This window comes from Parasteatoda tepidariorum, chromosome 4 (genome assembly GCF_043381705.1).
Source record: "Parasteatoda tepidariorum isolate YZ-2023 chromosome 4, CAS_Ptep_4.0, whole genome shotgun sequence".
NCBI classification, from domain to species: Eukaryota; Metazoa; Arthropoda; class Arachnida; order Araneae; family Theridiidae; genus Parasteatoda; species Parasteatoda tepidariorum.
Window position 1 is genome coordinate 1,429,745 of NC_092207.1, and position 24,577 is coordinate 1,454,321.

Sequence of the window (24,577 nt, forward strand, 5' to 3'; positions counted from 1 at the left end):
GGAATCTGCTAAGATTGCAATTCTTAATCACGCGATTTTAATATCAAACATCAATCTTTGTATTTACCTGCTTTAAAAGCTAAGCGTTGCAATTTGTATGCATGTGATTTATAAAATTGTTCATCGCAATTTTTATTTCACGTGATTGAAAAGTCCGATATCGGGATTTGCATTTACCTGTTTTTGAAACCCAATCCAATGTCACAATTTGTATTCAAGCGTTTTTAAAATCCATTATTATGATTCGTATTCACATGTTTTTAAAATCCAATATTGTCATTCGTATTCATGCGTTTGTAATATCAAACTTCAATTTTTGCATTTATGCTAGATTTAAAATCTACACATTTGGATTTGTATTCACGGGGTCTAATCTAAACATTTTGAAAAGTGATTCATGTACACGCGATTTTAAAATCCAATATCGCAATTCTTGTGAGAAATAAGTTTTTCCTTTTAGTTACTCTAAAAGTGTGATATTCTGCATTAGTAGGTAATTTAATTATAAATGTTAATTTAAAAAATTATATTAAATATAAAACATATAGGTTGTATAAATTGATATCGATTTTTTGCACATAAAATTTTCAGGGTTTTTCACTCTGTGCCTCGATTGCCCCTGATCAGTTATTATTAAAGCTGAAATTAAAATTGTTATTAGAGTTTCTTCTTTATAAATTCTGTTAAGTTCTTTATTTTTGTTTTCAAATTATTGATTTTTGATTTATTTTTTTTAGGTTTTTACGTGGGACTTGTAAGAGTGAGAAATGCTTATTTTCTCATGAGATTAATCCTGGGAAAATGGCTCTTTGTTCATTTTTCTTACAAAATGCGTGCACAAAAAAAGACTGTCCATACCTGCATGAGCAACTTTCCTCTGATGCTGAATTGTGCAAAGCCTTTGTTCAAGGCTACTGCCCTAATGGAAAAACTGTAAGTGGTTTAAAATTCTTTAATCTATTCTTTGTTGTGGTTAAAAAATTCTTTAGTTTAAGTTAAATAATGAATTTGTTTATTTTGTTTTTGAAACTTGTATATTTGTATTTTTTTAGTAGTTTGGTGAAAATGTTTTATTTTATTATTATTATTATATCACAAAAGTTTATTTTAAAATAAATTCTAATTGCAGAATTGCACAACTTTCACCCTTTACCATATTTATAATTTATATCACAAGTTTGAAAAACCTGATTTTATTTCCCAGGCTTTCAACATACAAGTTATCCGCACACCTGAAAAGTCATGGATTTCTATTTTGAACAAAATTTGTCATGAAATTTCATGATTTTAACTATATATTTTTTTTAAGTCATAGAAAGTCATGGATTTAGGTTGCTGAAAAATCTAATTTTTTAAATAGAGTTTGACCCCCCCCCCATTCCATGGTGTTCCGAATATCTGAATTCGACAGTCATATTTTATTCATGATATAAAATGTTTATATCATGTTCTTTAAAAATTATGGTGCTCTTTCAAAGAATGAAAGAAAGAACATCATTTCTAGAGCGAATTATTTTTTAAACTTCTCTGATTTCAGAATTATTTTTTTTAATTCCAAAATGAGAACAGAAAAATCAAGAATATTTCTTTCCTTTCCCTTGAACAAGAAAAGTATCTTTATCATCATCATCATAATAATTCATCAGGTATAATTCATCAGGAAAAAAAAAAACGAATTATTTGCTTTTATATATATATATATATATTTATACCTANATTTTTTTCACCTATTTCATTGCTTCAACTCTTTCTTTACTATTTTTAAAATTTATAAGTATGAAGATGCAGAGTATAACAGTTTCGGTTATACTTATCATTTCAAATAATGTTATTATAATGTTTTTTTTAATTTAGTGTTGTGTTTTTGTCAGAGAAAACAGTAACTTTAAGTCATGAAAAATTCTTGAAATTAGTCATGGATTTGAAAATCTAAATTCTAGCAGATACCCTGAACATAAGCTCCTTGAATTGTTGGAGAAATGACATCGTTTTCTCTAAACAATGCGGTTTTTTCCGCTAGCATCGCTGGTGCTCTATCCGTTTCAATATCTGAACATTTATTAAAACCTCGTAATTTTTTCTCTGCTTCGCAGATGTTCTTTCCTTTTGTGTTATCAGTCATTAGATACATTTCCAATAATTCCTTTGTGAGAAAAATCTTCCAGTGTGCAAATATTAGACATTAGGCGTATAAATATTAGATATTAATCAAACTAACTCTCATCAGTTTGATTAATGCTTTCATCAAAGCAAGGTGAGAAATAGGCACTTTTTTTCTCAATTAAATCAATTAATGATTTTGCTACCTGCTCTGCTAAGTTTGATTAAAAAGCGCCATTGAATCAAATTTCTAGGCTTATCTATCATCGCCAAAAGCTTTCGCCATTTTAATAGCACATATTTGTTTACTAAATTGCTATCTGTGAATGGCTGCTTTAGCCAGAACAAGAGAAATGAATGCTGAACAGATGATTGGGAAAAAATTCCTGCTTCAATTACTTCTTTAAATTAGCAATCAAAATAATTCAAGATTCTCCTCCGTAGTTGTTATGATACTTTTCTTCATTCAACAATGAATAATGTTTTTTCATCTTATATTCTTTTTGCATGCGTACTTAACATTGAAACTTTTTGCAATTAAATAATCCCTTTCCAAACGGTCATTGAAATTCCTAATTTCCAAAAGTAATGCCATCTCTGAATTCACAAAAATTACAGAAAAAATAAGAATTCTGATATTACATAACTTTAAAGCTAAACTTAAACAAAAATAATAATTAATATTGAAAAAAAATTTTTACAAATTTATAAAATCAAATCTAATGAACTTACACTCACAGCTTTTGAACCTTTATAGAAAAGTCCCAAAATATTTTTTTCTCTTGTAATAAAATAACATTTCAATAGAAATGTCAAAATGATTCTAGGTAATGTTCTGCTAACATGCAAAAAATTATATGTCAATCTGATAAAAGCTTGAAAGTGATGTTATAACTAAAGTATGTCAAATAGTTATTGCAAACCAATTGCAGAATCATTTATTCAAGCTTTCATGAATTTGTAAACACCTAATTTGTCAAATTAATATTAGATTAGGAAACATAAAATTGGGCAAAAATCTCTTTTCATTATTTATATACACAAACTATATGTTTGATAAGTACTTTTTAAATAAACATAAAACTAAACTGATTTAATTTAAACTTGTTTTGTGTACAAATAAAGGAAAATTTTAATATTTGAAAGTTTCACATTTAATCTTATCTTTTTACTTTTTTTAAATTAATTTTAGTCTATTTTGAACATTAAATAATTATATATATATATCTATATATACACACACACATTAATAAAACAAAACTTTAAAAAAAAAATCATTTTTTTTTTTTTTGAAAGATTAAGTATTTTAAATTGTACAAGTATATATGCTTTTTAATTTTTTTCTTTTAAAATTACTGTAATGAAAAATTGATCGGAACCAAAATGGGATGTCCCAAAAATAATTCATTGGAAGTTATTATGATATGAAGTTTTTTATTGATGAATTCACTCTTGAAATTTAAGCTATATTATTGTTGATTGCTACTTTGTCTTTAGTGCAAGAAGGCTCACATTTTGATTTGCACTAAATTTTTACGAGGCCAATGTGATAAAGGCAAAGACTGTATTTTCCCTCATCCCGTGAAGAAAGAAATATTAATAAAGTAAGTATTGTTATTAATGAAGAAAATAATTGCATTTAAGTTAAATGAACATTTTTTCATGCAATTTAAGCTTGTTAATATTTCTACCCTTTAAACACTAAAAATACGAATGAAGAACTTTTGCGTGGAAAATGCATTTATTATCTTATTGTTTTTGCACATTTGACTTCATGACTTTTTCTAACAATTATATAGAGTTAATATTATTTATTTTGTATTTTGCTTGTTTCGAATAATACTTGTCGCATACCTATTTCTACCACAACCGGTCATTTGACCGGGGGGAAATTTATTGCTTTATAAAGTTACGGATCAGAAATTACTGCGTAATGCGATTAATTGCAAATTTTTGCAAAGACTGTTGCGTAGTTAGTTCTATCAGAATAACTGTGAATTTAAATTTCAAGAGAGTACCTAAAATTTTAGATTGGCATGTTTGTGTCAGAAAAGTTACAAAAACTAAATGTTTTTTACTGTAAGTAGCTTATATTTTATTTTGATAGCTTCACTTCATTTCTAACTAACTGTTAGTTTTTATCCAGAAAAATGTCGAAACAATCAAGACAACTCAAGCTCTTAGAAGAAATAATATTAATTATGAAGTCCGGTCATTTAACCAGCTATGGTAGAAATAGATATATATTAAGTGTTGGTATGTTTAGTGTTAAATTTTAGCTTTTGAATTATGCCATATAAGAATTATTAAAGATGATGGAAACCTCCTATTCTGGCGCTTTTTTTCTCCTGTATTGATTTTATGTTTCGATTGATTTTATGTTTGAATGATTTACTGTTTTTATGTTCCAAGAGTAAGAATTGTTTGGTGCTATCCTTGAATTCACAATTTTTTGCAACTTACAAAACTGAAGAAAAAAATGCAGGTTTATTTTTTCACTTGAAATTTCTGATTTTGTACATTTGTGTTTTTTTTTTTTCCCCTATAAAAGAATTTGCTTTCATCAAGAAAATTTTTCTAAAATTATAAAGTGAAGTATCAAAGTTAATCATGGTCATGGTGCTTAGCATTTTTAAAAAGTGCTTAATTTTCCTTTTACAAAAATTTGGGTTTTTTAAATTTTTTTTCGTTACCATGTCAATTTTCGTCACGCATTATGCAAAATCTTACTTTTTACATTGTTCTATTCAACGTTTTCACAATTCATTCAAACACAATGCATTTCGGTGTACCGTCAGTGCGTAGTGTATGGAAGCGGCAATAATTTTACATGTTCGATGAAATACTTGCGGGTTCTTCGTTTACTGAGCTGGGATCAGTGAGATTATTGCCTTCTCATGTGCAATTCTGCTGCATTTTGCAAGACATTCTCAATTTCAGGCTTCCATTTTACACCCTCTGATATCGAACTGAAAAATCTCTCCGTCTTTTTGTGGTGGCTAAATATAATCAAGAAAAGAGTTCTTTGTCAAACACTACTTATTTTATCATTATCATGTAAAGTCTTTGAAAATTATTTTGTCTTTTGTTAATGTATATAGTGCTTAAAAATATTTTGTTTGTGCTTAAGAGGTGCTTATTTTTGCGTTGAAAGATATGCACCCTGATGGTGAATCTTGTAACAATTTGAAAGGAAATATTGCTCTCATATTCAAATCCTAGATTGTTCACTTATCAAAATTTCCAACAAAGCAATATTCACATATCATTAAGCTTTGTATTACTATTTAATTATACTAATTCGAAATAATTGGCAAAAGTTTGTTCAAATGAGGGACTGTGCTGGCAGTTGTTTCAAGCATTATTGAATCTTTTGAAGTCAATCTGTGCTTAAGAATTCCTTTGCAGCACTAAAATAGAAATGAAACTCCTTTAATTATTTTACTTTAAAAAATAATAATCCATTGCAATTAATAACCATATTCACGAATAACACAGCAAGTATTCCTGAAAAATTTTGATCCGTGACTATGAAAGTGTTAATGATACAATTTATGCAAATATGATACATAAAATTCTGAAAGTGATTCTCTGTTAGTATCAAAAGCTGTATTATTTTAATTAACTGAATTGAATTTTTTTATTTTATTTCAATAGCATTTTATATAGTTGCTTTAGTAATCATTATGTTCAAAGGAAGTTACACAGCAAATAGTAAGAATCAGTTAACTAAAGAAATTTTTATACATATTTTATTTCATAACCGTCGTTGAACAGCTGACCCAATTTTGGGCTTACGAGTGATATTGTTCAGCGCCGTACCCTTGTAATTTTGATCCCAATCCGAAAGACAAGGGTACTCCACGATCAAGTATTGGGCGAAAGATGGAACTGATCCGCATTTGCGTTACATGGAGCAGAAGACCACGAGAACCNACGTGATTTAAAAATTCAATATCTCTGTTCATATTCATGCAATTTTAGAACTCAATATCGCGATGAAGAAGTAAATTTTTTCTTGAATTAGTTACTCTAAAGGTGTGATATTCTGTATTACAAGGTAATTTAATTATAAATGTTAGTTCAAAAAGGTATGTTAAATATGAAACATGTATGGTATATAAGTTGATTTAGAGTTTTTGCTCATAAAATTTTCAGGGCTTTTCACTTTGTGCTCCAATTACTCCTGTGATATGGTACCACAACATTTTAATTTAAAGTACTTTCAAAAATATTTTTAAATAATTTTTTCTTTTAGCCCTAAATCATGTTCGGAAGAAAAAGATGAATTTCAATTGGAAACTGTGCTCAGATACTTTGAGTCAAACCCACAAGAGAGTTTATCCTTAGTTGTCCCCAGCAGGGTTAAGTCTTTGCCTCAACAACAAGATTTCATTTCTCTTGAGAAAAGGTATCTTTTTTAGTTTATTAAAAGGGGTTGAATAATCTAAAAAAAAAAAGGATGGATAGTTCTAAAATGTGATGTTTATATATAATACAACAAATCCAAAGAAAAAACTACTTTGACTGCCCCACACGTTTGCAGTGAAATCTCCTTCAGAGTATGAAGCATACTCTGCTAAGTAATCTCACCGATATTTTAATACAGTATATGACCCCTAATCTGGCACTCACGAATTCTGTGAATTTCGGGTCTGTTTCGGAAATTCCAATATGGCGCCCATGTATTACGCTCATTCAATTATACTGTTAATTTTAGAAAAACCAATAAATTTAGTTAAGTTTTGGTAGTAGATTATGATGGGGTGAATCTAAAAATGTCCCATCTTAAAAAATTTTATTAATTAAAATAATAATCTATATAATAGAATTTCATTTGTTCTCTTTTTATTCTCTTAGGTAACATTTTGTTTTGACGAGAGATGCTCACCTCACAAAAAAAAAGAAGCTAACAAGGAACTACAAAAAAAAGTAACAATTAATACTAAGAAACTAACAATGAATAACTACAAAAAACAAGCCGATAACTAATAACGATAAAAAAATAAGTAAACAACTAATAATGATAACTTGAGGTGAAACAAGTATAATTTACATGGAATAAAAAAACGGCAAAAGGAATAGAATTCATTTTGTACCTCACATGGTAGTTTCAATGTCAACTGGGTTTGGCAATGTGGGGACAAACCAATAGTGCATTTGCACAGCTTTCAACAAGTTTCTCCCAATTTGCATTTCTTTCTTTTTTTTTCTTTTTGTTCATTGGAAATGCAGGTGTTTTTACTTTTCACTTTATTTTAAACTGCTTTAGAAACAGATGTTTCCTTTGGCACAGATTTTTTTTTCATGCTTTTTTTTATTATTATTAAAAGATAAAATAAAGTTACTCACTTTAACAGAATAAAATTCCAAATAAAAAGAGAATATAACTGATTTTTTTTTCTCTTACCAATAAAAATTTCTTTAAAAAAAAAAAAAAAATTAGAGCGATTGAGTGCTGAATCACAAGAATAATATCCTTTTGCTTTCGTGGTATCATGTCTGTTTATTTGTGTCCATTGCTTCTCATCTTGCCACTTTACTTGATCAGTTTGAATCTTTGCCAAGTAAAGAAGAGTATAACTTAAAATCTTTACCCTTATTCGTCTAAATTTTGAAAAGAAAACTAAAACTTATTTCTTAGTGAGACAAATAGCAGTGAACAAGAAAGCTTTTATGAGACTCGCAATAATTTTCTTGATAAATCATTTTTGTATTACTTTTATAACAATTCAATAGTTTTGTTACTTCCTGTGAAATATGTTTTCAAATGCATACAAACATTCTTTGCAAGTAGTCAAATAAACTTCCCCCCAGTGCGGGTGACGCAACCCGATCAGAAACTTTGCTGTCACCCGAATATGGGTGACATGGCAGACAATATGTTCAATTTTATACTTAGATGGTTTTTAAATTTTTAAGTAAAGCTTGATCTTATAAATAAGTTATATAAATTTTTCTGCTTGCTAAAATTTGTTTCTGGCATATTTTTTTAGAGTTTTAAAGGTTTTTTAAGCTAAAAGATGAAGAAAGAAAAATCTTATGAGTCAATTTAAAACTATTCTTCTAATATACTTACATACTCGTAATATACTGCATAGTCTTGATTAATTTGTTTATGTAGATTAAAAGGGGCACTTTGCTAAAAAAATTCTGATCAGGTTTTTGTTGCTACTATGTGAATTTCTTAATGATCTTAATTATATGCTTTAAACAGGTTAATTAATTACTTCTGCTCCCTGTGGCAGAATTTTTTCGAGCTACCTGCTACAAAACTGTCTAGCACTAATATCTTTCTGCAAGATACTTTTAATAATGACAAAAATACTTGTTACTAATTTAAAATAACAAAAGCGTTTTGTTTACAAAAAAAACTATAATTTTTTTAACTGAACATGCAATAATTTTTTATTCTAATATTATGGGTGTATTCTCACATTTCGTTGGAGGGGGTAACGCTCAAATTATTTCCTTCTATGCCTTTTGTAAATAATCATCACAATAAAAAAAAATAATTTAAAATCATGTAATCTGTCATCGAAAGTGATGACAAAATCACGTGAATTAGACTCCTCAAAAAACTGCATAATAATACTGAAATGCATAATAAATAATTGTAATATCGTATAAAAAATATCAGATTTAAAAACTAGTGAGAAATCAATAGTTGCCAAAAATTAGCTAGAACCACTGCCTTAAAAGATAAATATTCGAATGCACGATTAGAATTTTCCATATTGTTTGAAATATATCGAGATATTTAAAAGCCATGTGAAAATCAGTACTGCCAAAAATACAACCAAAACAATAAATTGATTTACGATACTTTCGGCGTAAATTAAGTGCGTCAAAAAGTTTTTATCAAAATGCATGGTTAAAATATTACGTGTAAATTTCTGTAGAAAAGAAAACTAAAATTTTTTTACTTTACAAAAGAAGAATCTTTCTGCAAGAACTCTATAACAACGCTGCGATTCTGCCACGGGGCTTCTACTTATAAACTAAACTCAAAAATTTATCTTTTTTTATTTTTATTTATTTTTTTTTTTTAATTTATTTTTTTATTATTATTATTATATAAATATGTTCCTCTTTTAACTATGTATTTAAATTTTTGGCTATCAAAATTTTGGGAAAATCTCAATAGCATATGTTTAATCTCCTTAATGTAATTTTTATATATTTCGTTTTTCTTTATTGTTTTGGAAACTAATCTCACAAAAAAATATTTTTTACCTACCTAGATCAAACAAAGATAGTTATGTGGAAAAAAATTATTAAAAATTAAATTGAAAAAATTGTATTGTTAGGTATAAAAACTTCTGTATCATCATAACTGATGGATAAGTCTTGGAAGACTATAGTTCGTCTACGGCAGTGTTTCTTAACCTTTTGATATGATGGACCCCTTTTAAAAGTTTTTAAAAAGTCACGGACCCCCCGCCCCCCTCCCGTCAAAAAAATTATAACAAACATCAATTATTAGAAAACATTTAATTTTAATATTTTAATAGTATGCAAAATTTTTAATGTGAAGGTTGTTGCTTCTTTTCCTTAATTAATAAATTGAATTGAGGGATAGTTTTCGACAAAGCAACGCACATATCATGTTCAACATTCAATCGATTTCAATGTTTTGTTTTTATTTTCACAAGTCTGGAAAATCCCGCTTCGCAAAGATACACTGTAGCAAACGGAATTATAGCTGCCATAGCTCGCTTTACAAGCAATGGGTAGGCTTCTCTCACAAAAGACCAGAACTCTCAGAGTCTTATTGATTCGAAATCCATTTTTAGGAAGGATTTTGTTCTAATATCAATAAGCACATCTTTGGCAAGGTTCATATCATCGATAAAGCCAATATCACAAGGAAAAGGATTACGAATCCACAACTCATCTTTTATATTTATCTCATCCGAATTGAAATATTTTCTAAATGAAACTTGAAGTACTTCTAGGTGTTTACAGATTTCATTTTTCTAGTTATTCAGTTACAAATTATCTTACCGAGATCCATTTTCAGAAAGTACTTCGTCCAACATTTGAAAGTTTGCATATATCCCATTTTGAATTCTATTTTTCCAAAGTGGCATTTTTAATAAGAATACTTGTAATTTGACATCAGGGAACGTCATCAGGGGGTTGCCCCTGATGGTGCAAACTGAAAGCCGGTTGATGGAGGATGTTAAAAATATGACAGGGATCTTAGAGGGTTATGTGCAGTCTGCGCGGAATTTGAGGTATCTCGATCACGGGGAGGCTTGCCGCTCACAAATCACTTGGTTTCAAATATGTATGTATTTTCACCTTTTAGAAAAAAAAGATCAATGTTATTTAAATATTATTGATCAAAACGTTTTAAAAATTAGGAGTAGTCGACGGACCCCTAAAATATGACCCATGGACCCCTAAGGGGTCCATGAACCACCGGTCAAGAAACCCTGGTCTACGGTAAGAACTCCCCCGCCACAAAGTTTAAGGCCGTCTGCTGCTATAGAAACAAGAATAGTGCCTTTCAGGGAAAGTATTAGCTTTTCTTCACTCTAGGGCTAACACAATAGACAGATGAAAAATATGCCCTTTCTCTCACCGACCCCTTAGCCCTACTCGAAATAGTTGTGCCTCGTTACCATAGTCACTGCCACGGGTCCAGGCGAATGGTTGGGGTGGGATTCTTACTTTAGACAAACCATATAATTGTCTTCAAAAAGGTTAGTTTCTTTGGAAGCGAGAAACTTCTTACTATTAATTTGTTTTTTAAAAGAGGGTGCAACGATTCAATTTTAAATGGTAAAAGAAATCAGGTGAATCATTTGCGAAAATAAGAAGTTTAATTTCTACTTTTTACTTTATTAAATTGATTTTGTTTCATTAAAATTTACATTCATTAACTGCTTCCCTTACCAATTTTTTTGAAGAAGCAGATTTATTTCATTAATAAATACAAGGAACTGAAACAAAACATAATGCACAAGTTTTAAGTTGAAATGTAAATTTTTTTATGTGTAAGAAAAAAACATTTAATTTACCATCAGTTTACTATCCCGATTAATCTCGGTCAAATGTAAAAAGTCTTTGTATGATATTTTTTAAAACAAGTGATAACACTAAGTGACACTTTCCAGTGAACACCAGTGAAGTGATACGCCATTTTTTTTTCCTATGTAAATTCAGCAACCATCGTGTATATACAATCGCAAAAAAAAACATGTGTACATTATTCCCACTTACCAACAACAAAACTTTGCAAACTTCCAATCACAGCAGATTTTCTTTTTTGCCCCTGGCCAAGTAAAAACATGATAATACCAGGGCCTGATTATCGCCTAGGCCCAATAGGCACGGGCCTAGGGTCCACACTTTCTGGGGGGGGGGCTCAAAAGTTAATAAAAAAAACAACAATATTGCTGTTTCGTTTAAATACTGAAAGAAACAGTTTTTCTCAAAAAAGGTTTTTTTTTTCACTTCAAATTTTCTTTATATTGTGATAAGCCAAACTCGTGAAAACATTGCACTAATCAAATTCGAAAGTGCAGCTAAATTTTAATGGGTGCAATTTTTACTCCAACGTCTTAAGCAAATGCGACGAGAATCCATGTTCGCTAAATCTCTTATAAATGATTAATGTCAACAAGAACTAAAAACTTATTCTTAAAGCTGTAGACGGAAGGCTACAATCTTTAAAATAATTCAGAATAATAAAATAACCACAAACAGGTGAAATCAGTGATTTTTGCTAAAAGTCACTGATTTCACCTGTTTGTGGTCATCAAACTATTTTTATTTTCACACAACATTTTATATTTTGCTTTAATATTTAGATGCGTAAACTTTATCTTACAAAAACAATCTTCAATTGTCTGCTTTTAAAATTTTTCAGAATGTTTCTCTTGAATCATGCAGTTCAATAGATTCTTTTTATTGTTAGGACCACTCTTAAGAAATTTAATTTCAAAATATTTTGTTAGGGGCCAGGAAAATTTTGTGGGCCTTGGGCCTGAATTTGTCTTGATCGGTCCCTGGATAATACAAAGCATACTAATTCTGCAAAGCCCGAGTTTTCTCAGGATAGTAAATATTTGAAATATATTTATACCTGAATCAACTCTGGATAATAAGGGAAGCGGTTAATTAATGTGCTGGCTGTTAATTTGTGTATTTATACTTGCTAATCACTGTTTTCTTTTTTATTGTTGCAGTGCCACCTTATTCTATTTTTGATGTGTCTACTAATTAATGTGTTTATGCAGGATAGTAAGTTATAATTGTTAAGAGATTCAAATGTATTTTCATATTTATTTATTTACAGATTTATTACATGTGCAGGTTTTCTTTTTAATAAAGTGATATATCATTTGAGTTGGTGTTTGATTCTGTGAACCCAATCTTTCTGTCCTAGAAAATAAAAAAGTTTGCATTAGTTTAGATAAAATCAATAATTTTGTTGGAAAATGTTTCAGCCCCCAACCACTTCAGCTTGTGGACATAACAATAGAAATCACCTAAACAATTCTCTTATAAATACTGTATTATTAATTAAGAGAGGGTGACCTATTGGGTGAAAAGCAGTGGAACAGTGCAAAAAAGGGGAAAAGAGATCACCCTGAATAACTATTGATTTTGGATTTTAACATTTGGGTTTTAATCTTAATGGCTTAACATTCTAACCTCAAACATGCTATACTTCATTTCACCTTAAGTTGGCACTGGAGAGGAGGGCAGGTAGACCAGATTACAGCCATTGTCATGGAAAGTGGGTTACTCTTTAAGTTGGTTGGGGAATGAGGTAACAAAAAAAAGAGAGAGAGTGGCCAGTATTGACATTAAAGAAAACAAAATGCCGAAGTTTTTTTTATTTTTTTGCCATGAATCTTACTAAAGTTTTGAGCAAAATACAGAAAAAGAACACGATTTTTTAGAGCATTTCTAATAATTATTATTTTAAAATACTAGTTGTAAGCTGATTTCTTATTATGGTTTTTAAAAAGCAGATTTTCTTATGATTTTTAAAAAACAGATTTTCGTATTATGATTTTTCAACTAAACGAAACTAATTTAAACAACAACAAAAAAATTATACTTAAAAACATTCTTTTTTGCTTAAATCTAAGTTTAAAAAAAAAGAAATGCATCGATGCGCATAAATACTTTGTTTTAGGTATTTATTTTTATATGCTACTTATTTTTTGTAGATTGCTGTACATTAATTTATCCCACATTGGTGTTTTGTGGAGGAAGGAAAAGTCAACATAGGCAAGAAATCATTGATCATGAAAAAATCATACTTGTGTTTTATAATATTTACTGTTCTTTTTTTTCTTATTATGATTTTTTAATTAAGCAAAACTAATTTTAAACAAAAAAAAATTTATATTTAAAAAGATTTTTTGCTTAAATCTAAGTAAAAAAAATTCCTAGATGCTCATAAATACTTTGTTTTAGATATTTCTTTGCAATTTTTTTTTTTTTTTTGTAGATTAATGTACATAAATTTATCCCACATTGGTCTATATTTTAATATTTACTGTTCTTTTTTCTAAGAGACAAAAGAACTTACCTAAAAAAGATAATTCTCACAAATGGTATAAATTTGGACTTTTAGTATTATCCATGTAGTGCTTGTACGCCCCCCCCTCTATTCAGCTGCCATATCCCACCCTCTTAATCTCAACATGAACTCTTTGACCTATCCTGGGGGTTATTATGTTATTCATTTAATATTTTGGCAATTCCTTCAGCAAACACTTTGTGGGGTCGCCCTGAATTGAAGTCAATCCACAATTTCCCGTGAGGAGAAATTCTACTTGGGTGGTTAGGCACATTTCTTCAAAAGAAAATACATATTTTAGAATATCAGAACCTTCCTTTACTTTTCAGGATCTTTGCTGGTTAGAGGAGGCTTAAGAGAAAAATCCGTATAATTAGTTAATTAAGTATAGTATAATTAGTAGTCTCGAAATATTTTGTCAGATACTGAAATGTCTTAATAATTTCTACATAACAGAAAGAATTTCTCAGCTTTTTTGTCTTTGTATTTAAAAAGTAATAATTAAAATATTGACTGGTTTAAATTAATCTTTCAATGTTAAAAAAGAATTAAGGATTCAAATTTTTTGTCTTTTTTGAAATTATTTCAATCCCTATACATTTTATTAGTGTATGACTAACGGATTTGCCCAATTATATTATGGAATTTGTACTTCAGATGATATTAAAACATTCTTTTAATTAAACAAGAATAAAATTCCGCCACCACATTATGAAAGTTCCTATGAAATGCGAATTGTACTTCAGAGCTGCACATGGTGCAAAAGACACAAATTTGAATTTTTGCAGAGATTGAATAAAGCGAAAACAGTTTTTACTTTTGTCGTTAAAAGAAAAAGGAAAAAAAGAATAATAAAATCACATGTTGTATCAGCTACACGACAAATGTGCTCAACTTTCATCAGTTTAATAATAATCACCCGTCTATTTGAATTTTTTCATTCATTCTGAAGGGAAAAACAATTTCATTAAATATTGTACATATGAGGTTAATATTTAGAAAATTAAATAATAAAATAAAATTTTCCTATACTGGTTTAAATTTGGTTTTTTTTTTTAATTCATGAATGATTGTAAAGAAAATTTTAGTATGGCATTTTTGGAATATTTAATACAATTCAATACAAAAATATTATCAAAGAATTTTGAGAACTTTCATGAGAGAAAATTTATTCAAAGTATTTAAGTTAAGATCTGCTTACTCCTAAAGTAATTGAGAATAAGCTTATTTTGCATATAATCTGATTTTTTTTAAAACAATTAATTACATTTCTTCAACACTTGTTTCAAAGGGTGTGCGGTATTGGTCCTCGTTAAACTGTTCTACCATAAAGTGCTCGATTTCGCGTGCTGGTCGCGGGGGTGCCATCAGAGGATCAAACCTCAAGGGATGTTTCCCAGACCGTCGCCAATAGTCTATTGTGCAGCTCTAGTGCGACGTAAATGATCAACAACATCAAACTATTATGAAGGAAAAAAAAACATGATAAATATTTACTAAAATTTATTTTTTGTATGGAATTATATTTAGATAAAAGAATTTTATAATCGTGTGCAAAAATTTTTCAATTCCCTTAAAAAGCTCTCAATCTGTAGTGAAATACAAAAAAGAAAGAGGGAAAAAAAATATATATAAAATTTGAGGATCCAAACTTTGGATAGCTGACCCGATCCAACTATTGGGACCATATTCCCCAAATTACAGCTACAGCTACCTAGTCTATTGTGCAGCACTAGTGCGACGTAAATGATCAACAACATCAAACTATTATGAAGGAAAAAAAAAACATGATTAATATTTACTAAAATTTATTTTTTGTATGGAATTATCTTCAGATAAAAGAATTTTATAATCGTGTGCAAAAATTTTTCAATTCCCTTAAAAAGCTCTCAATCTGTAGTGAAATACAAAAAAGAAAGAGGGAAAAAAAATATATATAAAATTTGAGGATCCAAACTTTGGATAGCTGACCCGATCCAACTATTGGGACCATATTCCCCAAATTACAGCTACCTCCTATATTACGGGGGTTAGAAAATCGAATCTGTTTCCTCTAAATATAATGTTAATCATAAAATACCAATTTTATAAACCTGTTGAATTCGGTTACTATACCGTTAGGAAGGTCTTTTCAAGACAAAACCATTATAAAAAGGAAAATTATTTTTTAGTTTCAAATCTAAAAGTTTTTGATCGCGTTATGGAAACTGAAGGAAATTATAGACTTTTTTTTCTATCGGCACATATATCCACATTTTAAAAAGTCCTAATTGAAAAAATATACAGAAATTTTTTCTCTATATACATGGATTAACAAAAACAAAGTTGCCTTACTCCAATATGGACAGGTCCCTAGAAAATATAGCTATATTATGAATAGAATTCGTTCTTGAATATTTGGCCTATGTATTCATGACGCCATGTAATCATATGTGACAAAATTATGACAAAGAGTAATAGTTTTTTTTATGAAAGAAAAATGAGAAAAAGTCGAAGCATATTTGCTAATTAAAAAAAAAATTCTTTTTAATGGTTTGTCATGGAAATGAATTAATTGCTACGGATTTCTAAGCTGATGTTCATAGCTTTTTTATTAAATTAAATGCGTTTTTTTATTAAATTAAATATGATTTTTTTATATAAAATAACGATTGCATTTCATTTTTTAATAAAAACAAAGTTGTTGAAAACCCGAAAAATTCCAAGTTCCAATTTAAAAAATTTTAGGGTCTTAATAATTTAAAAAATATAAATTAAGAACAAAATCCATGCACACAATAAACGTAAAATTATCAATTAAAGTACTATACAAATTAAATTTTATATACGAACATAAAAAAAGGCGATTTTTATGTTACCATTCTTATAGAAGAAGAATTCTAACTGTATATAAACATAAAATTTAAATGAATGCAATCATTTACTTACCTCCTTATAAATAAATTTACTTTGTGTTTTCTTGTTTTCCAAGGAAAATTTTTATTAAGAATAGGAATTATTGATATCACTATTTATGTTTGAAAAAAAGGAATGTGCAAATAATTTTAATAACTCTTAGTTAAATTTTAATTTCAAAAATTGAACAAAACAAAAGGTAACAGAAAATTTATATCTGAATTAAAAATGGTTCATTTAAATGACGCAATTAAATGAGTTAAAAACTGGAATTTAACTGCAACGTTTTACGTTTGTCTCAGAAAAAATCTCTTGACAAAATGACCTAAGTATATGTCAACAAGAGTCATCCCCTTGGATGGACCTTAAAAGCTTACATCTGTTTTCCTGGAACATCTAGATAATTTCTAGTTTAAGACAACTTGAAGGACACATAGATGGTACTGTAAATATAGGACATTTTATAAAAGCACAAAAGAGCCCAGGGTCATAAAAATGATTAAGGTAATTTAAAGAAGGAAAGGATAATTTTCCCATGGTGTGAAAGGAGATGGCTATCTTTTGAGGAGTCAGATAACTGTGGGTGGTATGAAGGTTTTAACACCTTCATACCACCCACAGTCAAAAGATGCTTTCAAATATATCTATTAGTCTCAGTGAAGGATGCAAAACAGTGGTAGTTATTTTAGTTTTCTGAACTCTTGTTATGTTTTTTTATGATGTGCTCCTCTTCTCTTTTCGTGTTTTAGTTTTAATTTTTTTTAATAAATTAAAAGTTGTAACATGCAGAAAAAAATTTAAACAAAACCGAAGTATTTTTCTTGGGGGATTTCTATTTCAATTTGGAAAATAGCTAGTAAATTGGAAAAAAAAGTAGTTTGTTTATCTGAAATTCTCAATTTTATTTTAGCGAATGTCAAATTTTCAGAAGGGGAAGCGCACATTATCTTCCATCTCAATTAAATTTCAGAGATTTTTCCATTTGGAAAATAGCTTTAAAGTTGAAAATAAGTGTTAAATATAAATTTTATTCGACTTTATTCCTGCGAATGTCTGAAATTCCGAAGGGGTGAAGTATATTCTTCACCCCCTCACTTTAATTTAAGAGGAAAATAAAATTTTCTTTTTGGAAAATAGCTTCAAAGTTCTTTATATCAGAAGAATAAGTTTTCTATCCCCTTACTATAATTTAAGAGGAAAATGAAGTTTTCTATTTGGAAAATATCGTCGAAGTTATGAAACAAAACAATTTTTTTCTTGTAAAATTTCCAACTTTACTTGATTTTATTCTATGTCTAAATTACAAAAAATGAAAAGCAAATTTTTCACCCCCTCACTTTTATTTCAGAAGAAAATAAAGCTTTCTATTTGGAAAATAGATTATTTTTTTTTACTTACCAATTTTTATTATTTTTGAGCACTTTGAAATTTCAGAAGGGGCGAAACACTATCTTTGCCCCTTCTTTCACTTTTTTTTCCCTTCTAAAATTACCTATTTTACTAAACTTCGTCTTGGCGAATAACTAAATATCAGAAGAGGCAAAGCACATAAATGTTAGAGGAATATAAAGTTTTCTATTTCAAAATTGAAAAAAAAATTTTTTTTTCAAATTACTGATTTTACTTGACTTTATTTTTGTGTCTAAATTTCAGGAGGTTGTTTTTCAGTAGATGTCGATGCAGTAGAAAATATCAATATTGCAATATATAAATAATAAATATCTTTTTCTTCATATTTTGTTTCCTTTGTCATTCAATAGATGTCGCCACAATAGAAAATATGAATGTTACAAAATATAAATAATAAGTATTTTTGTTTTTTTTTATGTATTGCTTAATTTGTTAATCAATAGATGTCGCCACATTAGAAAATATTAATATTACGAAATAAATATTTTTTTCTTGATATTTTACTTCATTCGTTATTCAATAGATGTCGCCACAATAGAAAATATTAATATTATGAAATATAAATAATAAATATTTTTACTTGATATTTTCCTTCATTTGTTATTCAGCAGATGTCGCCACAATAGAAAATATTAATATTGCAAATTATAAATAATAAATATTTTTTTCTTGATATTTCTCTTCCTTTGTTATTCAATAGATATAAATAATAAATATTTTTTCTTGATATGCTGCTTAATTTGTTACTCAATAGATGTCGCCACAATAGGAAATATTGATATTACAAAATAAAAATTTTTCTTCTTGGGCACAACAGCCTTACAGACCAATTCCGTCCCAATAAGTTTTTTTCATCTTGATCTATTCTGTGCCATGGCCTTCCAGTTAGTTATTCCTATTGTCTTTAGGTACCTCTCATCTGCGTCCAGCCACCTAGTCGGTGGACGACCGCTTTTTCTTGTACCTTCTGGTTAAAGAAAAAGTTACTTTTTTTCGGGGTTTTGGTCTCCAGCCATCGAATGCGATTGGCCTTAATAACATGAACTATGTCTGGTTGTTTATACTTTTTATATTACTCATGACATGATTGTAAAGGGGGTGCCATTTGTTACTCTCATAGACTGCTCCAAAAAATCTTCTAAGTATCCTTCTCTCAAAAATCAGCAATCACAGGCGGATCACTACATATATGATCTCACTACCATATAGATCAAGAGTGTTTTGTATATGTTAATTTTTGTCTTTTAAGAAATTTACTTTTTAGTTGGCTTTTTAAATCAAAGTAGCAATTGTTTGCCATTCGCGATCGCAACACTCGAATACGCCATCTGGGGAGAGACCGGTTTCATGCCTTTAGCCCTTCTCCCTTCCCTCTCCTCCTCTTTTCAGTTACATAGCAATGTACTACGATATTTTCCCTTTTTTTTANTTTGCCATTGCTAAACAGCTATCGATTTCAGTATTTATGTCATTTTTGCAGGTTACACTAGTCCCGAGATATCTAAATTCATCAACAGCTTCAAATTCATAATCATTCACATACAAGAGCATTGCCTTAGTGAGACCTCTATTTATCTCCATATATTTAGTTTTGTCAGCATTAATGGTTAGTCCCATTTACTAGCTGCTATTTCAAGAGCTTTGAAGTTCTCCACTACTGATCGTCTAGATCAGTGTTTCTTAAGCTTTTTGGTACTATGGACTCCTTTTAAAAATCTTTAAGATGTCTCGGACCACCTCCCAGTGAAAAAAATAATTGCAAAAAACATCAATTATTAGAAAACATTTAATTTTATTATTTTAATAGTATACAAAATTTTTAAAACTAAAATGTTTTATGTGAAGGTTGTTGCTGCTTTTCCTTAATTAATAAATTGAATTGAGGGATGGCTTTCGACAGAGCAACGCGCATATCATGTTCAACATTCAATCGATTTCAATGTTTTGTTTTTATTGTCACAAGTGTGGAAAATCCCGCTTCGTTAAGGAATTATAGCACGGAATTATAGCTGCCATAGCTCTCTTTACAAGCAATTGGTAGGCTTCTCTCACAGAAGACCAGAACTCTTCGAGTGTTTTTGAATCGAAATCCATTTTTAGCAAGGATTTTGTTCTAAGATCAATAAGCTCATCTTTGACAAGGTTCATATCATCGATACAGTCAATATCACAAAGAAAAGGATTACGAATCCTCAACTCATCTTTTGTATTTATCTCATCCAAATTAAAATATTTTTTATATGAAACTTGAAGTACTTCCAGGTGTTTACAGATTTCATTTTTCAAGTTATTCAGTACCAAATTATCTTCACGAGATCCATTTTCAGAAAGCACTTCGTCCAATATTTGAAAGTTTGCATAGATCTCATTTTGAATTCTATTTTTTCAAAGTGGCATTTTTAATAAGAATGCTTGTAATCTCTCAGTTGCATCCATGATTGTGATATCTGGCCCTTGAATTAAAAGACTTATATTGTTCATGTGGTTAAAAATGTCTGCCAGGTAAGCCAATTTATATGAAAAATCTTTTCTTTTTTTTTTAAATATTCGAAGAGTGGGTAATCTTTTTCTTCTAGAAAAAGTCATACTTCTGTTTTAACATGTCACCCTCTCAGACTATGTAATTCCTATTCATGCGATCTAAAAATCCCCCATCGCCTAGGGTGGCGCCAGTAGGGGCAATTGCACCCCTGTCGGGCATGGTCAGCCCCCCATCGGGAAAATTTTAAAGTCTCCTCAGGAAAATAGTCTGGTTACACTTTTTCTAAATTATATCAAAAATTCATTTACAAATGCCTAATAAAAAATTTTGCAGTTGACTTTTTATTTATTTAAGAATTAGTAACAAAAATTGGAAAAATATATTGTAAATTCTATGTAATTGTAGTTTCACTGCACTACTCATAACTTTGCCCATACATTGTTAAACTAGAGACCGGATGCGATTAGACATGGGTGAAATTAAAGTATAATAATAAATTTAATTTTTTTAAAATTTTTTCATCTTTTTTTTTTAATACTTATGAGGAAATTCATTTACTTATTCGAATTCAAGATTTATATTTTAATCAACGCAATAAATATGTAGTCGGGGGAAAAGAAAAACAGTAACAAAATATTTTTAACTTATTATTTTTTTATCATTTTCTTAGTAGTAAAAAGATTGTTGATTGATTCAGAAAAACAATTAAACTGTTCGTATTCAATATCTTAAAATATATATTAATCAACATAGCAGATTCTCATCGACTTATTTTATGTACAGTGCATGAAATGGAAAACGAGAACACCTTGATTACTTTTGATTTAATCATATTTTCACGTACAAAGAGTCAATACCATATTTTAAGTTACGAAAATGAACAGAAAAGCACATTCTCTTCTGGATAAACATACAAATTTGTCTATAGTTTTAGGTTTTTAATTTTCAAAATGCGGAAACAGCCGCAATCTGGAAGATATGATCTGAAGTTATGGCAAAAAGAGAGTTGGAAAGTTTGGGTCCTTTAATTTTAACTTCACTCTTCGATTACAGCCCATTATCTCGGGAACTTTTTGAGTGTATTGATAAATGTTTGCATAGAATTACAAAAAACATTTTATGCGCAAATTTTTAAGTAAAAATAATTATTTGTTATTAGTTTATTAAATAATAGTAAAATATATTGAATTGTATGTTCTACATATTTTCACATCCTTTTAATTTCAAAATACAAACTTTGAGAGCAATCGATCAATTCGTTTCCGAGTTCAAATTTTAAAAAAGTCAGTTTGCTTAAAATTTTATTTATCTCGAATTATTCAACCGATTTTATTCAAATTTTGTATTTCACAATTTAAAATTACCTTCCATAAAATTATATATAATTTTTTATATCTTGCTATTTTATGTTATCCGTCGTTGAACAACCGACCCGATTTTCGGGCTTACGACTACTAATGTTCAACACCATAGCCTTGTAATTTTGAACCCAATCCAGAAGACAAGGAAACTATTGGATAAGTACCCACAGAGATTTTGATTTGTTATGGGAACATGGAGAACTTTGCTTCTCGACAGATTTAGCGTGCATCAGTCGCCATTTACTACATGGGGATTTCAAAAATCGGGATTCAGAATTTTTCCAACGCATATTATAAATATAAAAAAATATTAAATATTTTATAACTATTTAAAACTATATTTTTTGCATGGCATTACCTTTGGAAGAACGAATTTTTGCAATTGTATGAAAATTTTTTCGATTCAATCAAAAAGCAAAACGTTTTTAAGATAGGACGAGATTGAGATATTATCATTGAACTATTATTTCGAAGCTATTACTATGCAATTACTATGAAATTACCAAAAGAGGACAAAATGAAAGATGTTTTTATTTATTTATATCTGATATTGAAAGTGAACATCATTTCTCCTTATTTTCCTCTTTCAATCATGATCCTTAAAATTATCAAAGCAGATATATATATATATCGATAACCACCAGCTAAATTATCTTTCTATATAAAAAAGAAAAATTTTTTTGCTATTATCAGCAATATTGACATATACTTCAGATGAATGTACAGTGCGCAAAAAAATAATTTTAATCTTCAGTTCGAATCTTCATGTTCTAGGATTCATTCTTAATGGTTCGAGAGGGTGACATCAAATATACTAATTAATTAGTCCAAACGATAGGTTAGGAAAGTAGACATGAAAACGTTATCCGATTAAACATAAATTTTTTCGACGGAGCCCCCAAAATATAGTAGTTTCAATCTAGAAATATTGTTTTAATAGTTTTTTTTCAGGAACTTGCTTAAAAGGACGCTTTAATGTTAACTTTAGTTTTTGCGTATTTCAATCTTTTTTAAAAGATAATTTCATGCAAAATGAAACTTTTAGTAAACATTTATTAATACTCTATTTAAGGGAAATCGAGAAACTTAAGAAATGTAAGGTGTACAATTTTTTTATCATTTGCAATTTTAAATGTCAAAATACAAAAGTTAAGCAAAATCGGTCAATTAAGTCCTGAGAAATAAAATAAAAAACCTCTTATTTTTCGAAATTTGGTCCCCTAACTTCTTAAATTTTAGTGTTCATTTTTTGTGACTTAAAATTCGTAACTATGAAAGCAAATTTAAATCGTAGAGGAAAGAATGTTTCGCGTTGACAAATGGTAAACAATAATCAATTAACCGTGTTATTCGTTGCATGCAGGCGCATGTCAGTATGTAAAAAGCTGTGGCAGGGCGAAACAGAAATCATGGTAGAAAGGGTGCTTTCAGCTTTGCAGAGAAACGAAAATATAGGCAGACAAACAGCAGCCATGCGTGGCAATTTTTTTTTGAAAATGAAAGTTAGTTAATATTCGTTTCTCGGACGCAAATTAAAAATTTGTAAATTGAAAAATAATTACAAATTTAAGCTATATTGTTTGAATCTTATATTTTAAGCCGATGGACTTACTCTTTTTCTCAAATGGAGAAATTAGCATTTTGCCGGACATAGATGTTCACTTTAAAAGAATCTTTGAAAAGAAAAAGGAATCGCAAGGAGAAATTTTAAATGTCTCTTTGTATTTATTTGCTATATATATTAACATCGAGTCCCCTGATTACAATAGCCTTTTTTTTTGTTCGTAAAATTATACTATGTAACAATTTAAAAAAAATTCGAATTTTAAAATTTCATGGGCATAACTATTTCGAACTTAGTTAAAAACGGGGTATGATATTTTTAGATAGAATACGTGGATGCAAAAAATGTACTTAAAACTTTATTTGCAAAACATTTAAATGATTCGAAAGCCAATTGATGCATATAAAAATAACATTTTATATCAAAATATTCTTTAAATGTTTTGTTAAATGTGCATGAAATTTCAAATTTTTATTATCGAATAATTTTTGCGTTATGAGAGTAAGAAGCGTAGAAATTTTTTGAAATAACGGTTACTGCTACAACTATTTTTCTTCATTACAGAAGTAATTTTTACAATTACAATGTATGGTAAATTGCACCATACAGCGCAAAATATATCGATAACAGAAAAAAAAATAGATTTAAATTTACATTAAAAGGAATCTGCACATTATGGTATCAATATTAGTGATTTTAGATTCCTAGAAACACAACTGAAAAAAATGTACAGTATCGTGAGAAAAAAATGTAAAGTATAAAATTCGTTTTAATTTAAATATTTTGAATTAATTTGTTTGAGCCCCCCTGTCGAGGGAGACTTGACCACTTGTCGGGCAAAGTCTGGCGGCATCCTTGCCCATCGCATTTCGTATCAACAATAACGAGATTTAAAAATCACCCCTCGTGATTCTTAGTCATGAGATTTAAAATCACAAATTGCGATTCGTATTCTGGCGTTTAAAATATTATAGGTTGTTACTCTTTCTTGTAATTCAAAAATCATATAACGGGATTCATATTCATGTGATTTAAAAATTACAGCGCGATTCATATTAACTTGTTTGAAAACTTATACGTTGTGAGTCTTCATCTCGCAATCTAAAAATCACACATATCGATTCATATTCACGCGATTTAAAAACCACACATAGCGTTTCAATTTGAAAATTGCACATAACGATTAAGTATCAAAAAGTAATGTACATTTTAATTAA

General features: G+C 28.9%; 2 protein-coding genes across 3 annotated transcripts in view; one reads left to right on the top strand and one right to left on the bottom strand.

Moving 5' to 3' along the window:
- The window catches only part of LOC107454697 (zinc finger CCCH domain-containing protein 3), a 31,240-nt gene extending 18,781 nt beyond the window's left edge, over positions 1-12,459 (top strand). Inside the window, exons 6-10 of one of the 2 annotated variants that reach the window (XR_011636679.1) lie at positions 738-933; positions 3,598-3,704; positions 6,359-6,511; positions 6,961-7,032; positions 12,300-12,459. Coding sequence is in view for 1 of the 2 variants with exons in the window: in XM_043052520.2 (XP_042908454.1) it covers positions 738-933; positions 3,598-3,704; positions 6,359-6,511; positions 12,300-12,321 (478 nt within the window). In the remaining variant the exon portion in view is untranslated. The remainder of the gene's footprint in view (positions 1-737; positions 934-3,597; positions 3,705-6,358; positions 6,512-6,960; positions 7,033-12,299) is intronic. The other variant, XM_043052520.2, reaches the window with a different exon arrangement.
- LOC107454692 (probable ATP-dependent RNA helicase DHX35) overlaps positions 12,383-24,577 on the bottom strand; it is a 55,281-nt gene continuing 43,086 nt past the window's right edge. The window contains exon 19 of the mRNA XM_043052518.2: positions 12,383-12,495. Within this exon, the coding sequence (XP_042908452.2) occupies positions 12,436-12,495 (60 nt within the window). The 3' untranslated portion in view covers positions 12,383-12,435. The remainder of the gene's footprint in view (positions 12,496-24,577) is intronic.